This window comes from Bombina bombina, chromosome 5, assembly GCF_027579735.1.
Source record: "Bombina bombina isolate aBomBom1 chromosome 5, aBomBom1.pri, whole genome shotgun sequence".
Lineage (NCBI taxonomy): Eukaryota > Metazoa > Chordata > Amphibia > Anura > Bombinatoridae > Bombina > Bombina bombina.
Window position 1 is genome coordinate 527,364,746 of NC_069503.1, and position 19,769 is coordinate 527,384,514.

Here is a 19,769-nt window from a genome sequence, read left to right on the forward strand (position 1 = left end):
TATTATTTTTAACATTTGACTTCAGCTAAGGGAGCGCTGAGATTGGAATTAATTCCAATTTACCAGATTAAATGTTGTCTGAGGTTACAAGATAATTGGGGCATAAGATCCTATATAATAAATGGCCAAGTATGTTTGTCAGATGCAGTCATGCGCAGTAGAGACTGCACGTGACAAACATACCTGACCGTTTGGATCCTGACACTCAGCACAGAGCAAGGCTGAAGCGGAGTGTCAGGGAGCGTGGCCGACGGGAGCGTCGCAATGTGGGCATGGCCGGGCATGGCGAGGGGTGTGACTGGGGGCGGTGAAGGGCATGGCCGGACGGGTGTCACCGCGATGGGGTGTGGCCGGGCGGGGTGCCACGATGGGGGCGTGGCCAGAGAGGCAAAGGCTTTCAATTAAGACAGAGCCTGAGAGGGGGGAGAAGGGCCAAAGAGGGGGGGGGGAGCCAAAGAAGGGGGAGGAGAGAGCCAAAGGGGGGGGGGAGAGCCAAAGGGGGGGGGGGAGAGAGCCAAAGGAGGGGGGGGAGAGACAAAGGGGGGGGGAGAGAGACAAAGGGGGGGGGTGAGAGCCAAAGGGGGGGGGGGGAGAGCCAAAGGGGGGGAGGAGAGCCAAAGGGGGGGGAGGAGAGCCAAAGGGGGGGAGGAGAGCCAAAGGGGGGGGGAGAGCCAAAGGGGGGGGGGGGAGAGAGAACCAAAGAGGAAAGAGAGCCAAAGAGGAGAGAGAGCCAAAGAGGGGGGGGGAGAGCCAAAGAGGTAGAGAGAGCCAAAGGGGAGAGAGAGAGAGCCAAAGAGGAGAGAGCAAAAGAGGTGAAAGAGGTGAAAGAGAGAGCCAAAGAGGGGGGAGAGAGAGCCAAAGAGGGGGGGGGGGGAGAGCCAAAGAGGGGGGGGGGAGAGAGCCAAAGAGGGGGGGGGGGGAAGAGAGCCAAAGAGGGGGGGGAGCTAAAAGAGTGGGGGGGGGAGAGCCAAAGAGGGGGGAGAGAACAAAAGAGGGGGGAGAGAGAGCAAAAGAAAGGGGGGAGAGAGAGCCAAAGAGGGGAGAGAGAGAGCAAAAGAGGGGAGAGAGAGAGCAAAAGAGAGGAGAGAGCGCGCAAAGGAGAGGGGGGAGAGAAAGCAAAAAAGAGGGGGGAGAGAAGGCAAAAGAGAGGGGGGGGAAGAGAGAGCAAAAGAGAGGGGGGAAGAGAGAGCAAAAAAGAGGGGGGAGAGAGCAAGGGGTGGGACCGCTGTACTGCAAAAAATGGCCCGTGTACACGGGCTTTAGTACTAGTAAATATAATAAAAAACAGAATTTATGTTTACCTGATAAATTACTTTCTCCAACGGTGTGTCCGGTCCACGGCGTCATCCTTACTTGTGGGATATTCTCCTCCCCAACAGGAAATGGCAAAGAGCCCAGCAAAGCTGGTCACATGATCCCTCCTAGGCTCCGCCTTCCCCAGTCATTCGACCGACGTAAAGGAGGAAAATTTGCATAGGAGAAATCATATGATACCGTGGTGACTGTAGTTAAAGAAAATAAATTATCAGACCTGATTAAAAAACCAGGGCGGGCCGTGGACCGGACACCGTTGGAGAAAGTAATTTATCAGGTAAACATAAATTCTGTTTTCTCCAACATAGGTGTGTCCGGTCCACGGCGTCATCCTTACTTGTGGGAACCAATACCAAAGCTTTAGGACACGGATGAAGGGAGGGAGCAAATCAGGTCACCTAGATGGAAGGCACCACGGCTTGCAAAACCTTTCTCCCAAAAATAGCCTCAGAAGAAGCAAAAGTATCAAATTTGTAAAATTTAGTAAAAGTGTGCAGTGAAGACCAAGTCGCTGCCTTACATATCTGATCAACAGAAGCCTCGTTCTTGAAGGCCCATGTCGAAGCCACAGCCCTAGTGGAATGAGCTGTGATTCTTTCAGGAGGCTGCCGTCCGGCAGTCTCGTAAGCCAATCTGATGATGCTTTTAATCCAAAAAGAGAGAGAGGTAGAAGTTGCTTTTTGACCTCTCCTTTTACCAGAATAAACAACAAACAAAGAAGATGTTTGTCTAAAATCCTTTGTAGCATCTAAATAGAATTTTAGAGCACGAACTACATCCAAATTGTGCAACAAACGTTCCTTCTTTGAAACTGGATTCGGACACAAAGAAGGCACGACTATCTCCTGGTTAATGTTTTTGTTAGAAACAACTTTCGGAAGAAAACCAGGTTTAGTACGTAAAACCACCTTATCTGCATGGAACACCAGATAAGGGGGAGAACACTGCAGAGCAGATAATTCTGAAACTCTTCTAGCAGAAGAAATTGCAACCAGAAACAAAACTTTCCAAGATAATAACTTAATATCAACAAAATGTAAGGGTTCAAACGGAACCCCCTGAAGAACTGAAAGAACTAAATTGAGACTCCAAGGAGGAGTCAAAGGTTTGTAAACAGGCTTGATTCTAACCAGAGCCTGAACAAAGGCTTGAACATCTGGCACAGCTGCCAGCTTTTTGTGAAGTAACACAGACAAGGCAGAAATCTGTCCCTTCAAAGAACTTGCAGATAATCCTTTCTCCAAACCTTCTTGAAGAAAGGATAGAATCTTAGGAATTTTTACCTTGTCCCAAGGGAATCCTTTAGATTCACACCAACAGATATATTTTTTCCATATTTTGTGGTAGATTTTTCTAGTTACAGGCTTTCTGGCCTGAACAAGAGTATCAATGACAGAATCTGAGAACCCTCGCTTTGATAAGATCAAGCGTTCAATCTCCAAGCAGTCAGTTGGAGTGAGACCAGATTCGGATGTTCGAACGGACCTTGAACAAGAAGGTCTCGTCTCAAAGGTAGCTTCCATGGTGGAGCCGATGACATATTCACCAGGTCTGCATACCAAGTCCTGCGTGGCCACGCAGGAGCTATCAAGATCACCGATGCCCTCTCCTGATTGATCCTGGCTACCAGCCTGGGGATGAGAGGAAACGGCGGGAATACATAAGCTAGTTTGAAGGTCCAAGGTGCTACTAGTGCATCTACTAGAGTCGCCTTGGGATCCCTGGATCTGGACCCGTAGCAAGGAACCTTGAAGTTCTGACGAGAGGCCATCAGATCCATGTCTGGAATGCCCCACAATTGAGTAATTTGGGCAAAGATTTCCGGATGGAGTTCCCACTCCCCCGGATGAAATGCCTGACGACTCAGAAAATCCGCTTCCCAATTTTCCACTCCTGGGATGTGGATTGCAGACAAGTGGCAGGAGTGAGTCTCCGCCCATTGGATGATTTTGGTCACTTCTTCCATCGCCAGGGAACTCCTTGTTCCCCCCTGATGGTTGATGTACGCAACAGTCGTCATGTTGTCTGATTGAAACCGTATGAACTTGGCCTTTGCTAGCTGAGGCCAAGCCTTGAGAGCATAGAATATCGCTCTCAGTTCCAGAATATTTATCGGGAGAAAAGATTCTTCCCGAGACCAAAGACCCTGAGCTTTCAGGGGTCCCCAGACCGCGCCCCAGCCCACCAGACTGGCGTCGGTCGTGACAATGACCCACTCTGGTCTGCGGAAGCTCATCCCCTGTGACAGGTTGTCCAGGGACAGCCACCAACGGAGTGAATCTCTGGTCCTCTGATCTACTTGTATCGTCGGAGACAAGTCTGTATAGTCCCCATTCCACTGACTGAGCATGCACAGTTGTAATGGTCTTAGATGAATTCGCGCAAAAGGAACTATGTCCATTGCCGCTACCATCAAACCTATTACTTCCATGCACTGCGCTATGGAAGGAAGAGGAACAGAATGAAGTATTTGACAAGAGTTTAGAAGTTTTGATTTTCTGGCCTCTGTCAGAAAAATCCTCATTTCTAAGGAGTCTATTATTGTTCCCAAGAAGGGAACCCTTGTTGACGGAGATAGCAAACTTTTTTCTACGTTCACTTTCCACCCGTGAGATCTGAGAAAGGCCAGGACAACGTCCGTGTGAGCCTTTGCTTGTGGAAGGGACGACGCTTGAATCAGAATGTCGTCCAAGTAAGGTACTACTGCAATGCCCCTTGGTCTTAGCACCGCTAGAAGGGACCCTAGTACCTTTGTGAAAATTCTTGGAGCAGTGGCTAATCCGAACGGAAGTGCCACAAACTGGTAATGCTTGTCCAGGAATGCGAACCTTAGGAACCGATGATGTTCCTTGTGGATAGGAATATGTAGATACGCATCCTTTAAATCCACCGTGGTCATGAATTGACCTTCCTGGATGGAAGGAAGAATTGTTCGAATGGTTTCCATTTTGAACGATGGAACCTTGAGAAACTTGTTTAGGATCTTGAGATCTAAGATTGGTCTGAATGTTCCCTCTTTTTTGGGAACTACGAACAGATTGGAGTAGAACCCCATCCCTTGTTCTCCTAATGGAACAGGATGAATCACTCCCATTTTTAACAGGTCTTCTACACAATGTAAGAATGCCTGTTTTTTTATGTGGTCTGAAGACAATTGAGACCTGTGGAACCTCCCCTTTGGGGGAAGCCCCTTGAATTCCAGAAGATAACCTTGGGAGACTATTTCTAGTGCCCAAGGATCCAGAACATCTCTTGCCCAAGCCTGAGCGAAGAGAGAGAGTCTGCCCCCCACCAGATCCGGTCCCGGATCGGGGGCCAACATCTCATGCTGTCTTGGTAGCAGTGGCAGGTTTCTTGGCCTGCTTTCCTTTGTTCCAGCCTTGCATTGGCCTCCAGGCTGGCTTGGCTTGAGAAGTATTACCCTCTTGCTTAGAGGACGTAGCACTTGGGGCTGGTCCGTTTCTGCGAAAGGGACGAAAATTAGGTTTATTTTTGGCTTTGAAAGACCTATCCTGAGGAAGGGCGTGGCCCTTGCCCCCAGTGATATCAGAGATAATCTCTTTCAAGTCAGGGCCAAACAGCGTTTTCCCCTTGAAAGGAATGTTAAGCAGTTTGTTCTTGGAAGACGCATCCGCTGACCAAGATTTTAGCCAAAGCGCTCTGCGCGCCACAATAGCAAAACCAGAATTTTTCGCCGCTAACCTAGCCAATTGCAAAGTGGCGTCTAGGGTGAAAGAATTAGCCAATTTGAGAGCATGAATTCTGTCTATAATCTCCTCATAAGAAGAAGAATTATTATTGAGCGCCTTTTCTAGTTCATCGAACCAGAAACACGCTGCTGTAGTGACAGGAACAATGCATGAAATTGGTTGTAGAAGGTAACCTTGCTGAACAAACATCTTTTTAAGCAAACCTTCTAATTTTTTATCCATAGGATCTTTGAAAGCACAACTATCTTCTATGGGTATAGTGGTGCGTTTGTTTAGAGTAGAAACCGCCCCCTCGACCTTGGGGACTGTCTGCCATAAGTCCTTTCTGGGGTCGACCATAGGAAACAATTTTTTAAATATGGGGGGAGGGACGAAAGGTATACCGGGCCTTTCCCATTCTTTATTTACAATGTCCGCCACCCACTTGGGTATAGGAAAAGCTTCGGGGGGCCCCGGGACCTCTAGGTACTTGTCCATTTTACATAGTTTCTCTGGAATGACCAAATTCTCACAATCATCCAGAGTAGATAACACCTCCTTAAGCAGAGCGCGGAGATGTTCCAATTTAAATTTAAATGTAATCACATCAGGTTCAGCTTGTTGAGAAATTTTCCCTGAATCTGAAATTTCTCCCTCAGACAAAACCTCCCTGGCCCCCTCAGACTGGTGTAGGGGCACTTCAGAACCAATATCATCAGCGTCCTCATGCTCTTCAGTATTTTCTAAAACAGAGCAGTCGCGCTTTCGCTGATAAGTGGGCATTTTGGCTAAAATGTTTTTGATAGAATTATCCATTACAGCCGTTAATTGTTGCATAGTAAGGAGTATTGGCGCACTAGATGTACTAGGGGCCTCCTGTGTGGGCAAGACTGGTGTAGACGAAGGAGGGGATGATGCAGTACCATGCTTACTCCCCTCACTTGAGGAATCATCTTGGGCATCGTTTTCTCTAAATTTTGTGTCACATAAATCACATCTATTTAAATGAGAAGGAACCTTGGCTTCCCCACATTCAGAACACAGTCTATCTGGTAGTTCAGACATGTTAAACAGGCATAAACTTGATAACAAAGTACAAAAAACGTTTTAAAATTAAACCGTTACTGTCACTTTAAATTTTAAACTGAACACACTTTATTACTGCAATTGTGAAAAAGTATGAAGGAATTGTTCAAAATTCACCAAAATTTCACCACAGTGTCTTAAAGCCTTAAAAGTATTGCACACCAATTTTGGAAGCTTTAACCCTTAAAATAACGGAACCGGAGCCGTTTTTATATTTAACCCCTTTACAGTCCCTGGTATCTGCTTTGCTGAGACCCAACCAAGCCCAAAGGGGAATACGATACCAAATGACGCCTTCAGAAAGTCTTTTCTATGTATCAGAGCTCCTCACACATGCATCTGCATGTCATGCTTCCCAAAAACAAGTGCGCAATAGAGGCGCGAAAATGAGACTCTGCCTATGATTAGGGAAAGCCCCTAGAGCATAAGGTGTCCAATACAGTGCCTGCCGGTTATTTTTACATAATTCCCAAGATTAAAATAATTCCTCAAGGCTATGGAGTATAAAATATGCTTATATATAAATCGATTTAGCCCAGAAAATGTCTACAGTCTTAAAAGCCCTTGTGAAGCCCTTTTTTTCTTTCTGTAGTAAAAATGGCTTACCGGATCCCATAGGGAAAATGACAGCTTCCAGCATTACATCGTCTTGTTAGAATGTGTCATACCTCAAGCAGCAAAAGTCTGCTCACTGTTCCCCCAACTGAAGTTAATTCCTCTCAACAGTCCTGTGTGGAAACAGCCATCGATTTTAGTAACGGTTGCTAAAATCATTTTCCTCTTACAAACAGAAATCTTCATCTCTTTTCTGTTTCAGAGTAAATAGTACATACCAGCACTATTTTAAAATAACAAACTCTTGATTGAATAATAAAAACTACAGTTAAACACTAAAAAACTCTAAGCCATCTCCGTGGAGATGTTGCCTGTACAACGGCAAAGAGAATGACTGGGGAAGGCGGAGCCTAGGAGGGATCATGTGACCAGCTTTGCTGGGCTCTTTGCCATTTCCTGTTGGGGAGGAGAATATCCCACAAGTAAGGATGACGCCGTGGACCGGACACACCTATGTTGGAGAAATAAAAAAATCACTAACAGCTTTGTTCTCTCTCTCCTTTTGAGCAACATCATACCATCTCTGTTACTGGTCAATCAACAAGTGGCAGACACTAGACTGAGGATTTAGATAACAACAGGAGGGATTAGTAGAAGACTATTTCATTGCAGTGGAGAACACCACTGTGTGTATGAAATCAAGGACTGGACAAATCCACCTTTTTTGTTGAAGATAACAGATAAAGGGGTTCTGAAGCTAAAGTACTTAGCTCTGAAATGGAGAATGCTGATCATATATAGCCACCAAGAAGCATGTTTTCAGAGAGAGGCGATACATAGGCTCAATAGAGGGGTGCTGGATTGATCTGAAGAAAAGTTCGATATGAAGTAAAGGATAAAGCTGACCAGTACTTAAAGAGGAAAAAAAATAATCAAATGTCTTGATGAGGAATGAGGTGCTAATAAAAAAGACAAAACCAAACAGAAGCACCTTTTAATTGTAAGGGACCTTTACAGCCGTTACCTATTTGAAGAAAATCCAGGATTTGAAGAACATAAACGCGCTCCTAGACTAGAGCATATGGAGGACATAATAAATAAGCCCTGGCTAAGCTAAAACTGGTAGAATATTAAAACCTGAGAGAATGGGAAGACACTGCAGAACATATGATAAGATCTCGGAGTCAAAGTGTTCTGGGATATAATTGTGCACTGAAAATTATTTGTTGATGATCTTTTACAGCACTCTAAGTAGCATAACAGTGAATAGAAAACAAATACTTTGGGGAAATTCGATTGGAAGATTAGATCTACTGAATCTTTGAGACTGAAGTCCAAATGATATTGAAAATGGGGCTGAAAAAGGATGCATTTGTGGAACATTTTCTATTGCTGCAAAACATGAGCCTGATATAAAGGCATGACAACTGAGGCCCTGTAATCAAGATACAAGAGTCTCCTCTAACAAGCAGGAGTAAGTGAAACTGTCATATGAAACAACTTTCAAGAAGGTGACCATTTTTGAGAGGTTATTATCCACTCATGACATTAGAGCTACTAAAGAACCACAATCGTTTAGACCAACACTGGCCCATAAAGAATGAATTGTTATGAAGATATCATCTGTATAGAGGGACAGCGATACCTTCATCCCCAGTATGTAGAGCAAGGTGACATGAATCTCCATGAAAACATATGGAACAGGGCAGACTGAAGGGAGAAACAAGACGATATATTAGTGAGTTAGCAAAACGACATTAAACACCTCTTGCTTTTTTGTAAAAATGTGGTTGGTTGTTCCACAGTCCTTAGAATTGCCAAAAAAAAAAAACTAATTTTGCTACCAATGATATATATATATATATATATATATATATATATATATATATATATATATATATATATATATATATATATATATATATATATATATATATATATATAAATGTTGCAAATATATAGCTGGGTTTTTTTTGCAACACTTTGAAGAAATCCAGAGAAGCAAGGATAAAATCCTTGTCCTCATTAGTGTGAGAGGATGGGCTCAAATATACCTTCAAGGTAGAGGACATCTACAGTGCATAGAAAATCCCACCAGAGAGAAGGGTTTAAGGTAATTCATTAAAACTGTTGGATGGAGGCAAGACGGTGAAGCTTATTTAGTACTCAAAGGAAAATATATCATGGAAAAATGTGTAGAACACATAGCTTAGCTATAGACCTGAGAAATGGATCAGCTAGCTTCCCAAACAAACTCTTTTCATTGCCAAAAACAATATGAGGAAGATCAAAGATGAAAGGAATACTGGAGGCAACAAGTTAAACTTTGAAATGGAGTGAAAGGACAAAAGCACAAACAAAAACTTTCCCAGTGGACCAAAGATGTACAAGAAGTTAGGAAAAGTTGATCCATTTGGAAGATGCAGAGTATAGTACTGAGAAATACAAGAGAGCCAAAACTATCATCTCATGAACAAAATAAAAAAAAATGCAGCAGTCTAACAAAAATGGTGCCCTGGAAAGATTTACCTGAAATGCAGAAAGTTAGCGCAAGAAAACTGCCCAATCCTTAGTCCAGGTAAACTGTAAGGGAAGAGTATGTGGAAAGACTCAGCACAAGTACTACCTTATAGAGTAGCAAAACACAACCATTTATGGTATTGAGTGTGTGTAAAACTATTTTCTTACATCTTTGGCAGCTAAAGGCATGGCCACAACAATGGAACAGCGAGTTCCAAATGAGTGAACACAAATTACATCCAAAAGCAAATGGGAAAAGAAAAGAAGGAGAGCTCTAAGTAAAGCAGCAGTATCCAAGCAAAAGCATCAAACGTGAAGGGATAGAGATGTGGGTAGAAGGAGGGGAAAAGCTTGTCTGAAGTTTCCAAGTGAATGAGTTACTTTTAACCAACTATTCAGAAGTTTCCTGTTTCATGCAATGTCATGATCAATTTATGAAATATGCTAGTTGTATGCAATCTATTTTTAAGGGACATTCAATTCAAAATTAAACTTTAACGATTCAGTTAAACCATTCAATAAAAAAAAAAGCTTTTTAATTTACTTCTTTTATCAAACATGTGCACAATCTTTTTATACTACTGAGTTCATAGTATATATGTACATGCATTTTGTGATTGGTTGATGGCTGTCACATGATACAAGGGGCAGGGAAAATGAAAACGAAATGTATGCTTACCTGATAAATGTATTTCGGATCATCTCTAATTACTTTTAGGAATATCACTCCTGGCCAGCAGGAGGAGGCAAAGAGCACCACAGCAGAGCTGTTAAGTATCACCTCCCTTCCCTCCAACCTCAGTCATTCGACCGAAGGAAAAAGAGAGAAAGGAAGTAACACAAGGTGCAGAGGTGTCTGAGGTTTACAACACATCTAAATAAACAGGGCGGGCCGTGGACTCACCATGTCAATAAATAAATACATTTATCAGGTAAGCATAAATTTCGTTTTCTTTCTAATGACACAATGAGTCCATGGATCATCTAATTACTATTGGGAATCAATACCCAGGCTAGAGGACACAGATGATAAGGGAGGAACAAGACAGGGAACATAAACGGAAGGCACCACTGCTTGAAGAACCTTTCTCCCAAAAGAAGCCTCAGCCGAGGCAAAAGTATCAAATTTATAGTATTTTGAAAAAGTGTGTAGAAAGGACCAAGTTGCAGCCTTGCAAATCTGTTCCACAGAAGCTTCATTTTTGAATGCCCAAGAAGATGAAACAGCCCTCGTGGAATGAGCCGTGATTCTCTCAGGAGGCTGCTGTCCAGCAGTTTCATAGTCCAAACGAATTATACTCTTCAGCCACAAAGAAAGAGAAGTAGCCGTAGTTTTCTGACCATTGCGGTTCCCAGAGAAAACAACAAACAAAGCGGATGACTGACAAAAATCTTTAGTCGCCTGTAAAATAGTATTTCAACGCATGCACCACTTCTAGGTTGTGCAGCAGACGCTCTTTATGAGAAGAAGGGTTAGGACACAAAGAAGGAACAACGATTTCTTGATTAATGTTCCTATCCGAAACCACTTTAGGGAGGAAACCTAACTTAGTACGCAGAACTACCTTATCCGAATGAAAAATAAGGTAAGGGGATTCACACTGCAACGCCAAGAGCTCTGAGACTCTACAGGCAGAAGAAATAGCAACAAGAAACAAAACCTTCCAAGATAACATCTTAATATATAAAGAATGCATAGACTCAAACGGAGCCTGCTGAAGAACTTTAAGAACGAGGTTAAGACTCCAGTGGGAGGAGTAACAGATTTGAACACAGGCCTGATTCTGACCAAGGCCTGACAGAAGGATTGTACATCCGGCATGTCCACCAGATGCTTATGCAGCAATATAGATAAGGCAGAAATCTGACCCTTCAAGGTACTAGCAGATAATCCCTTCTCCAGACCCTCCTGGAGAAAAGAAAAAATCCTAGGAATCCGAACTCTACTCCAAGATTAACCTCTGGATTCACACCAATACAGATATCTACGCCATATCTTATAGTAAATCATTCTGGTAACAGGTTTAGCGTTCAATCTCCAAGCAGTCAGCTTCAGAGAAACATGATTTTGGTGAAGAAAGGGCCTTTGAAGTAGAAGGTCCTTCATCAGTGGAAGTCTCTAGGGTGGGAGAGATGACATCTCCACTAGGTCTCCATACCAGATCCTGCGAGGCCACACCGGTGCCATGAGGATCACTGGCGGCCTCTCCTGTTTGATTCGAGCAATGACCCGAAGAAGGAGAGCGAACGGAGGAAACAGGTATACTAGACTGAAATTTCAAGGGACCGCCAGAGCATCTATCAGTACAGCCTGAGGATCCCTTGACCTCGACCCGTACCTTGGGAGCTCAGCATCCTGTCGAGATGGCATGAGATTCAGCTCCGGCTGTCGCCATTTGAGAATCAAGTTGGAAAACACCTCCGGATGGAGTTTCCACTCCCCCGGGTGAAAAGTCTGTCTGCTCAGAAAATCCGCCTCTCAATTGTCCACTCCTGGAATGTGGATCGCAGATAGACAGCAGTTGTGGGTCTCCGCCCACTGGATAATCCTGGATACCTCTGTCATGGCCAAGGAACTCTGAGTTTCTCCCTGATGGTTGATGTAAGCCACTGAAGCTATGTTGTCCGACTGGAACCTGATAAACCGGGCTGAAGCTAACTGAGGCCAGGCGAGTATTGAAGATTGCCCTCAGCTCTAGGATGTTTATGGGAAGAACTGACTCCTCCAGAGTCAATATCCCCTGAGCCTTTAGCGAGCCCCAGACTGCTCCCCATCCCAACAGGCTGGCATCCATGGTCACAATCACCCAGAAAGGTCTGCGGAAGCAGGTTCCCTGGGAGAGATGTTCCTGAAATAACCTCCAAGGAAGAGAATCTCTTGTCACCTGATCCAGATGTAAACGCCACGACAGATCCGCATAATACCTGTTCCATTGTTTGAGCATGCATAACTGCAGAGGTCTGAGATGGAACCGGGCAAACGGAATGATGTCCATGGCAGTTACCATCAGACCAATTACCTCCATACATTGGGCTACTGATGGCTGAGGAGAGGACTGAAGGGCAAGACAAGAGTCGAAAATCTTTGCCTTTCTGACCTCTGTCAGAAATATTTTTATTGATAAGGAATCTATTATAGTTCCCAAGAACACTACACTTGTTGCTGGTATCAAGGAACTCTTTCCCAAATTCACCTTCCATCTGTGAGAACGCAGAAAAGATAAAATCTCTGTGTGGGAGTTTGCTTGTTGAAAGGATGGCGCATGGACCAGAATGTCGTCCAAATAAGGCGCAACTGCAATGCCCAGCAACAGGAACACCGCCAACAGGGCTCCCAGGACCTTTGAGAAAATTCTGGGAGCTGTGGCAAGGCCGAATAGAAGAGCCACAAACTGGAAGTGTTTGTCTAGAAAGGCGAACCTCAGAAACTTGTGATGATCCCTGTGGATGGGAACATGTAGGTACGTATCCTTTAAATCTACTGTTGAACCAAGAGAAGAATGGAATGAATAGTTTCCATCTTGAAGAAAGGTACTTTGAGGAACTTGTTTAGACTTTTGAGATCTAAAATTGGTTTGAAAGTTCCCTCTTTTTTGGGAACCACGAACAGATTGGAGTAGAATCCCATACCCTGTTCCTGCATTGGAACAGGAACTATCACTCTTAGGTCGGAAAGGTCCTGGACACAGTGTAAGAACGCCTCTCTTTTTATCTGGTCTACAGATAATCTTGAGAGCAGAAACCTGCCACCGCCCAGGGATCCGGCACATCCCGAAACCAGGCCTGAGTGAAGAAAGAAAGTCTGCCCCCCACAAGATCCAGTCCCGGATCGGGGGCAGACCCTTCATGCTGACTTTGAGTCACTAACAGGCTTCTTAGATTGCTTCCCCTTGTTCCAAGACTGGTTGGACCACCAGGAAGGCTTGGACTTGGTCTGCTTGGCAGAGGAAGTTTTACCCTTGAAGTTTCGAAAGGAACGAAAATTACTCCAACGTCCCTTCTGCTTGTTCCTCTTATCCTGAGGGAGGAAATTACCCTTTCCTCCCGTAATGTCTGAAATAATTTCAGCCAAGTCCGGCCCAAACAAGGTCTTTCCCTTGTAGGGAATCGCCAAAAGCTTAGACGACACATCCGCAGACCAGGATTTCAACCATAAAGCTCTGCAAAACCAGAAATCTTTGCTCCTAACTTAATAACTTGTAGGGAAGCATCCGTAATAAAGGAATTGGCAAACTTAAGAGCCTTGATCCTATCCTGGATCTCCTCAAGGGGAGGATCTGTCTGAATAGATTCAGACAACGCATCAAACCAGTATGCCGCCGCACTCGTGACGGTACCACTACACACCGCAGGTTGCCATTGTAAACCCTGGTGTACATACATCTTTTTAAGTCTTCCAACTTCTTATCCATAGGATCCTTAAAGGAACAGCTATCCTCTATGTCTATGGGAATAGTGTTTCTCTTAGCCAAAGTGGAAATTGCCCCTTCTACCTACCTTGGGGACCGTCTGCCAAGACTACTTGATAGAGTCAGTTATTGGAAACATCTTCTTAAAAATTGAAGATACGGAGAAAAAAGGATACCAGATCTCTCCCATTCTCGAGCAATAATCTTTGTAGCCCGGTCTGGTACCGGAAAAACCTCCACCGTGGAAGGAACGTCAAAGTATTTGTTTAACTTACTAGACTTCTTAAGGTTGACTACGACAGTCATGTCGGAGTCGTCCAAGGTGGCCAAAACCTCTTTAAGTAACAACCGGAGGTGTTCTAGCTTAAACCTGAAGGATACAACTTCAGCATCAGAAGAAGGAATTACACTATCTGAGTCTGAGACCTCACCCTCAGATGCTACCGAAGTATCTTCCTCCTCAGACTTCTGGGAAGGAGCATTCGGACTAGCCACAACTGTGTCAAAAACCTTATTTACGGATTCCTTAGATTTCCTCTTGCTCTTTCCCTACAGCATGGGAAAGACAGACAGAGCATCAGTTACCGCAGAAGATATGTGGGTAGCAATGTCTTGTAACGTAACTCCAACTGGAGTGTGAGAGGAAGCGCAGGGCACTGCATGTATAGACGATAAAGTTTGGGACACTTGAGGAGAAAGCTGCGGCATATCTTGAACAGGGGACCCCCCGAAAAGCATCCTTCCTAGCTAATGATGGCTCAGATTCAAAAAGTCTATCGCTGTAATGTAATGTTCTTTCAATACATGAGGAACAAAAAGGGATTGGGGATTCCACAGAGTCAAAACACAAGGTACATGTAACGTTTTGCAGGGCCTCTTGATCCATCTTTACCCAATGTTCAAACAAAATAAACCCAACTGCTTTATTTAGGTTTGAAAAATAATAACACAAAAAACTTTACTGTCACTTTAAAATTTAAAAGTAAAAATAATTTCCTATATTCTTTAACTACCGCCAAGCAGTAGTTCACTATAAACCTCAGACAGCCTCCTCAACTCAGCACTCCTTGCTGAGGTGCCTACCTGTCCTCCTGGGAACAGGATTAAACTTTGACTACGATCCAGACTTAAAATCTAGCTGTGCAAAACGGCTACGAAATAAACACTCTTCCATTAAGCAGAGACGCAGCAAAACTACCACTCCGGACCGGAACTAACAGGAAGTGCTCCGGAAAGGCGTGCAACACTAAATTGCCACCTCAGAAAACCAGCCCTTCCTATTCGTGGGCGTTCCTAACTAGAAAAGTGACCGGCCGCCATTACTATAAATGCCGGAGCCTTTTCACAAAGTAAAACACACTGACTCTGCCCACAAAGTCCGGAATTAAACAGGAACAAATTAACTAAATCTGTGCCTCTCCAAAAGATTTCACGTCCCCAGTACCTGCATACACTGTCTACTTAAATCCTATTACCCCAAATAGGATTATTAGTGTTTAAAGTCCAAAAAACAGATTTAACTGATTAAGTGCCATATTCTCCATTCTAAGAAAATAAAACTAGGCACTTACCTAAAAATCAATCTGCCCTGCAGCAGGGCAGCTCACTTGGTATGAGGTCATCTCCCTCACATGGACCCGTGGGAAAATTAAGAAAGACTGAATAATCCTAATCAGGCTTTCAGGATAGGGCAGCAACAACTATTTGGGAGGCGCAGTGAGGATTATACCCCACAAGTTCCCAATTGCTTAAAGGCCACCACTGCTCTACTGAAGAGACTGACATTGACTACGGCTAAACCCCAGGAAGGAGCAGAACAAACTTGCTCTGCTTCAAAATAATAAAATCTTGATTGAAGAATCTTCTTTCAGACACCTAAACTTTACCACCTCCTTGCTTTTAACGTAGGCAAAGAGAATGACTGGGGTTGGAGGGAAGGGAGATGATGTTTTGCTGTGGTGCTCTTTGCCTCCTCCTGCTGGCCAGGAGTGATATTTCCAATAGTAATTAAAGATGATCCGTGGACTCACTGTGTCAAAATTGTATGCACTGTCTGAATAACAAAATACAATTTTTGGGATTCATATCCCTTTAATCGTCCTTAAATGTATTAAAGATGTAACATTAATTTTACATTAAATTGACAGCACTGGACGTGAAGACAGAATGAGTAAGACAAATCTTATCATATCACAAGTAAAACATAAATTGAGCTGTGGTGTAGTACATAAAAAAAAGAGGAAAAATTAAAGATTTTGTATGAGATATGGATGTTTCTATCATCTAAACTGTATTCATTGTAATTATTTTTTTTAATGATTCATATAGAATATCAAATTTTAAACTTTGCAATTTACCTTTATTTGCTTTGTACTTGCGGTCTCCTTTGTTGAAAAAGCATACCATAGTAGCCTCAGAAGCCGCAATGTAGTACATGGAGCTGGCTGCTGATTGGTGGCTGCATATATTCCTAATGTCATTCTTGTCATCTGATGTAGTGTGATCAGCTAGCTCCTAGTAGTGCATTGCTGCTTCTTCAACAAAGGATGCCAAAAGAATGAAGCAACTTTGATAATAGAAGTAAATTGGAAAGTTGATTAAAATTGTATGGTCTGTCTGAATCATGAAAGTAAAAAAAGTGGGGTTTATGTCCCTTTAAATTTTAGCTGATTTTAATTTTTAAACACAAAAATTTAAACCAACATTTTAGGATTACTGATCTAAGACCTAAATAGGAAGTAGGATGGACTTACAAGAGCTGCCTTTAGTTTTTCTTCAAACTCTTGTTCCTGGATTCTCAGCCTTTCAGTTAGCTCTTGCTCTTTCTGCAATAAGGCCTCTGTTTGTGACTTCTCCATCTCGGCAATGCGATTGTCACAGGATTTCTATTTTACAGATCATGAAAAGATCATGAAAAGAAGAACAAAAAGTGACACCATTAATTAAAAGCCATTTATATCATGAAACAAAATACTTGGGCTCTGTTGATTTTCTTAATAAAAATAGTAGTCTGGTTATCTGAGGAGATATTACAATATTAATGCCCTGACTTTAGCCCTTTCCATGTGCATCTCAGCCCCCATACAACTTACAGGGAAAAGTGACCCATTTGAAAGAGTCTGATAAGGTAAGGTATATGAAACAGTGCTCCCTTAGGATAAAATAAGTTAAACGGATACAAAACCCAAATGTTTTCTTTCATGATTCAGATATAGCATGCACTTTTAAGCAACTACATTTAGGCACCAATCAGCAGGCGCTACCCAGGTACTGAACCAAAAAAGGGCTGGCTCCTATGCTTACATTCCTGCTTTTTCAAATAAAGATAGCAAGAGAAAGAAGAAAAATGTATAATAGGAGCAAATTAGAAAGTTGATTAAAATTGCATGCTTTATCTGAAACATAAAAAGAAAAAAATAGTTAAATCAAAGTAAACATAAAAAGAAAAAACAGGTTGTATTAAAAAAAAACTGCAAACAACTTGTTTTCTTGCTAAATTATCACTTTATCTAACCTGCAGTTAGACAAGGGTTCCACTTATACAAAACTTAAGAGGGAAAGTAAAGTCAAAATTAAACCTAAATGGATTTGATAGATCATGAAGTTTTAAAAAAACTCTACAATTTTTATCAATTTTGTTTAGTTATCTTGGTATCCCTTTTAAAGTATAATCCAAGGCGAGCTCTAAAGCGTGCATGTATCTTTAGCCATATGGCAGAAGCGTTTGCAAGTGTTTATAGCAATGTTATACACAGTTGCAAACACTACTGCCATAGTCTGCTAAAGATACAGGCACGCTCCTGAGCTATCAGCCTACCTAGATACACTCTTCAACAAAGGATACCAAAAGAACAAAGGAATTTACAAATAGAAGTAAATTTGAAAGTTGTTTTAAATTGCATGCTCTATCAGAATCATGAAAGCCTAGTTTTGAATTTACTGTCCCTTAATGTTCTAATGGTACATGATTTTAGCAGCAAAAGTTTTCTACTGAACATTAGCAATAAACTGATTACAGCTAGATCAGATGTATCCTAGCAACACTTCAAAAGAAAAAATGGCTTCCTTGCCTTCCGGTAAAGACCCCATCCATCTTGTGGGGCTGTAACATGAAGTAATGGACACTGAACAAATTAAGTTAAAAAAATCCTTTTAAACTTATGAAAAATAGATATTGTATATACCACAACTTAATACTTTTTTATTACAACAATTAACCCTTTAAGGACACAGCTTTCAGTTTGCTCAATTGTTTTATGACGGAAAAATTCCGTCATATGTCCTTAAGAGGTTAAACAGACCCTTTAAAATGCAGTCTGGCCTGAAGGAGAGGGGACTCTAACAGAAGACTCTATAATTCCCCTTGTTTGTGGCAGAGTGAGGGGATTCTGTCCCTTCAGACGAGGAGCACTTTGTACCTCTACCACAAACAAGAAGGGAGACGAGGCTTCAAATTGTCTTCTCCGCTTCAGGGTAAACAACGCTTTTGTAGGTTATTGCCATTTTTCAAAGATTGCCTGCATTTTACAAGGACAGGATAACCCTCATTAAGAGATTGTAAGATATGTAGATATTGCCCTTGAAGCAGCAATAACATGCAGCAGCACTTAGAGCAATTCAAAGCAATTCTCCTAAAATTGCGCCTATAAATCTGCATATACTGAATCCCCTGATTTATTCATGCGAATTGAGCCTAAATTTGGGCAAGTCAGACAATACATTCTTGTCACTTTATTTGCGTTCGCTAAGGCACACCTACAGGTGCGCTTGAAAAAGGGTTAATTTGCTAGTTTTAATCACATTTCGTAGCGTCCACCTTAGCATTACGCCCAGTTACTAATTTATCATTTTATGCGCCTTTGGAGAAAGCTAAGTTCTCCTACAATTACGTGCATAGTAGTTCTCTATAAGTACTTATGAGAACAGCATAAGAAATCATTTGTCTTTGAGCTTATGTAGTGTTTACAACTATTTCTGCTGTTGGAGTATGCTCTGATTCTAGCAGGTCTATCTTTGGCTGGGCACCGTAAACAGCCTGAGAATGCAGAAAATATGCGCTTGCAAAGGCGCAACTGAGTTCCAAGCCTATTTTTTGGGGGTTTGCATACATTAGCCGACCATGAGATTAAACAGCATTTCAGGATTGACAGGGATACCAACCATAATAGATCTATATGGATTTATAGCTAATGATCTGCAACCACATACTAGGAAGACAAGAGCAAGATCTGGAATGGTCAAACTATTGGCTGCGCTGCATTTTCAGGTTACAAATCTAAGCACGAGCCACATAAATGAGCTGAAGAAGGCACTTCAGTTGATTTACAATAAACCCACTTAATATTAAGGCCATACTCCAAGTACGTCCCTCTGACATACACTGTACTCTGTAGGGAACCAGGCCTCACATAGACAGAAGACCCCTCTCTACGAAGAACACTGCACATCTTCATTCTACAACCACCTCTGGGGCACTACATGACAGAAAATAGTGCTTGCTAATGTATAACATTGTTGCAAAACTGCTGCGAAATAGTACTGCAGACACGTGCACACTTCTGAGCTTACCTTCCTGATTTTTAACAAAAGATAACAAGAAAACCAAGATAATTTGATAATAGAAGTACATTGGAAAGTTGTTTAAAAACTTAAATTATGCTTACCAGATAATTTCCTTTCCTTCTGTATGACTAGAGTCCACAGCTTCATTCCTTACTTGTGGGAAATACAGAACCTGGCCACCAGGAGGATGCAAAAATACCCCAGCCAAAGGCTTAAATACCTCCCCCACTTCCCTCATATCCCAGTCATTCTGCCAAGGGAACTCTAGAATCCGAGATACCTCCCTCATTGCTAGGGAGCTCCTCGTTCTTCCCTGATGGTTGATTTAAGCCACCAAGGTGATATTGTCTGATTGGAATCTGATAAACTGGGACGAACCCAGACGGGGCCAAGCCTTCAGAGCATTGAAGATTGCTCGAAGTTCCAGAATGTTGATCAGAAGAGTGCTCTCCTCCCGAGACCAAAGACTCTGAGCCTTCTTGGCTCCCCAAACTGCTCCCCATCCTGAGAGACTTGCATCTGTAGTCACAATCTCCCAGGATGGTCTTAAAAAGGATGTCCCTCGAGACAGGTGACCTGGCCAGAGCCACCAAGAGAGCGATTCTCTCGACCGGCTGCCCAGGGAGAACTGTTG

At 42.8% G+C, this 19,769-nt stretch overlaps 1 protein-coding gene across 3 annotated transcripts in view; it reads right to left on the reverse strand.

The window, feature by feature from the left end:
* GOLGA4 (golgin A4) overlaps positions 1–19,769 on the reverse strand; it is a 319,091-nt gene that overhangs the window by 138,289 nt on the left and 161,033 nt on the right. For all 3 annotated transcript variants that reach the window (XM_053714445.1, XM_053714446.1, XM_053714444.1), the window contains one exon: positions 16,327–16,458. In XM_053714445.1, the coding sequence (XP_053570420.1) occupies positions 16,327–16,458 (132 nt within the window). The remainder of the gene's footprint in view (positions 1–16,326; positions 16,459–19,769) is intronic.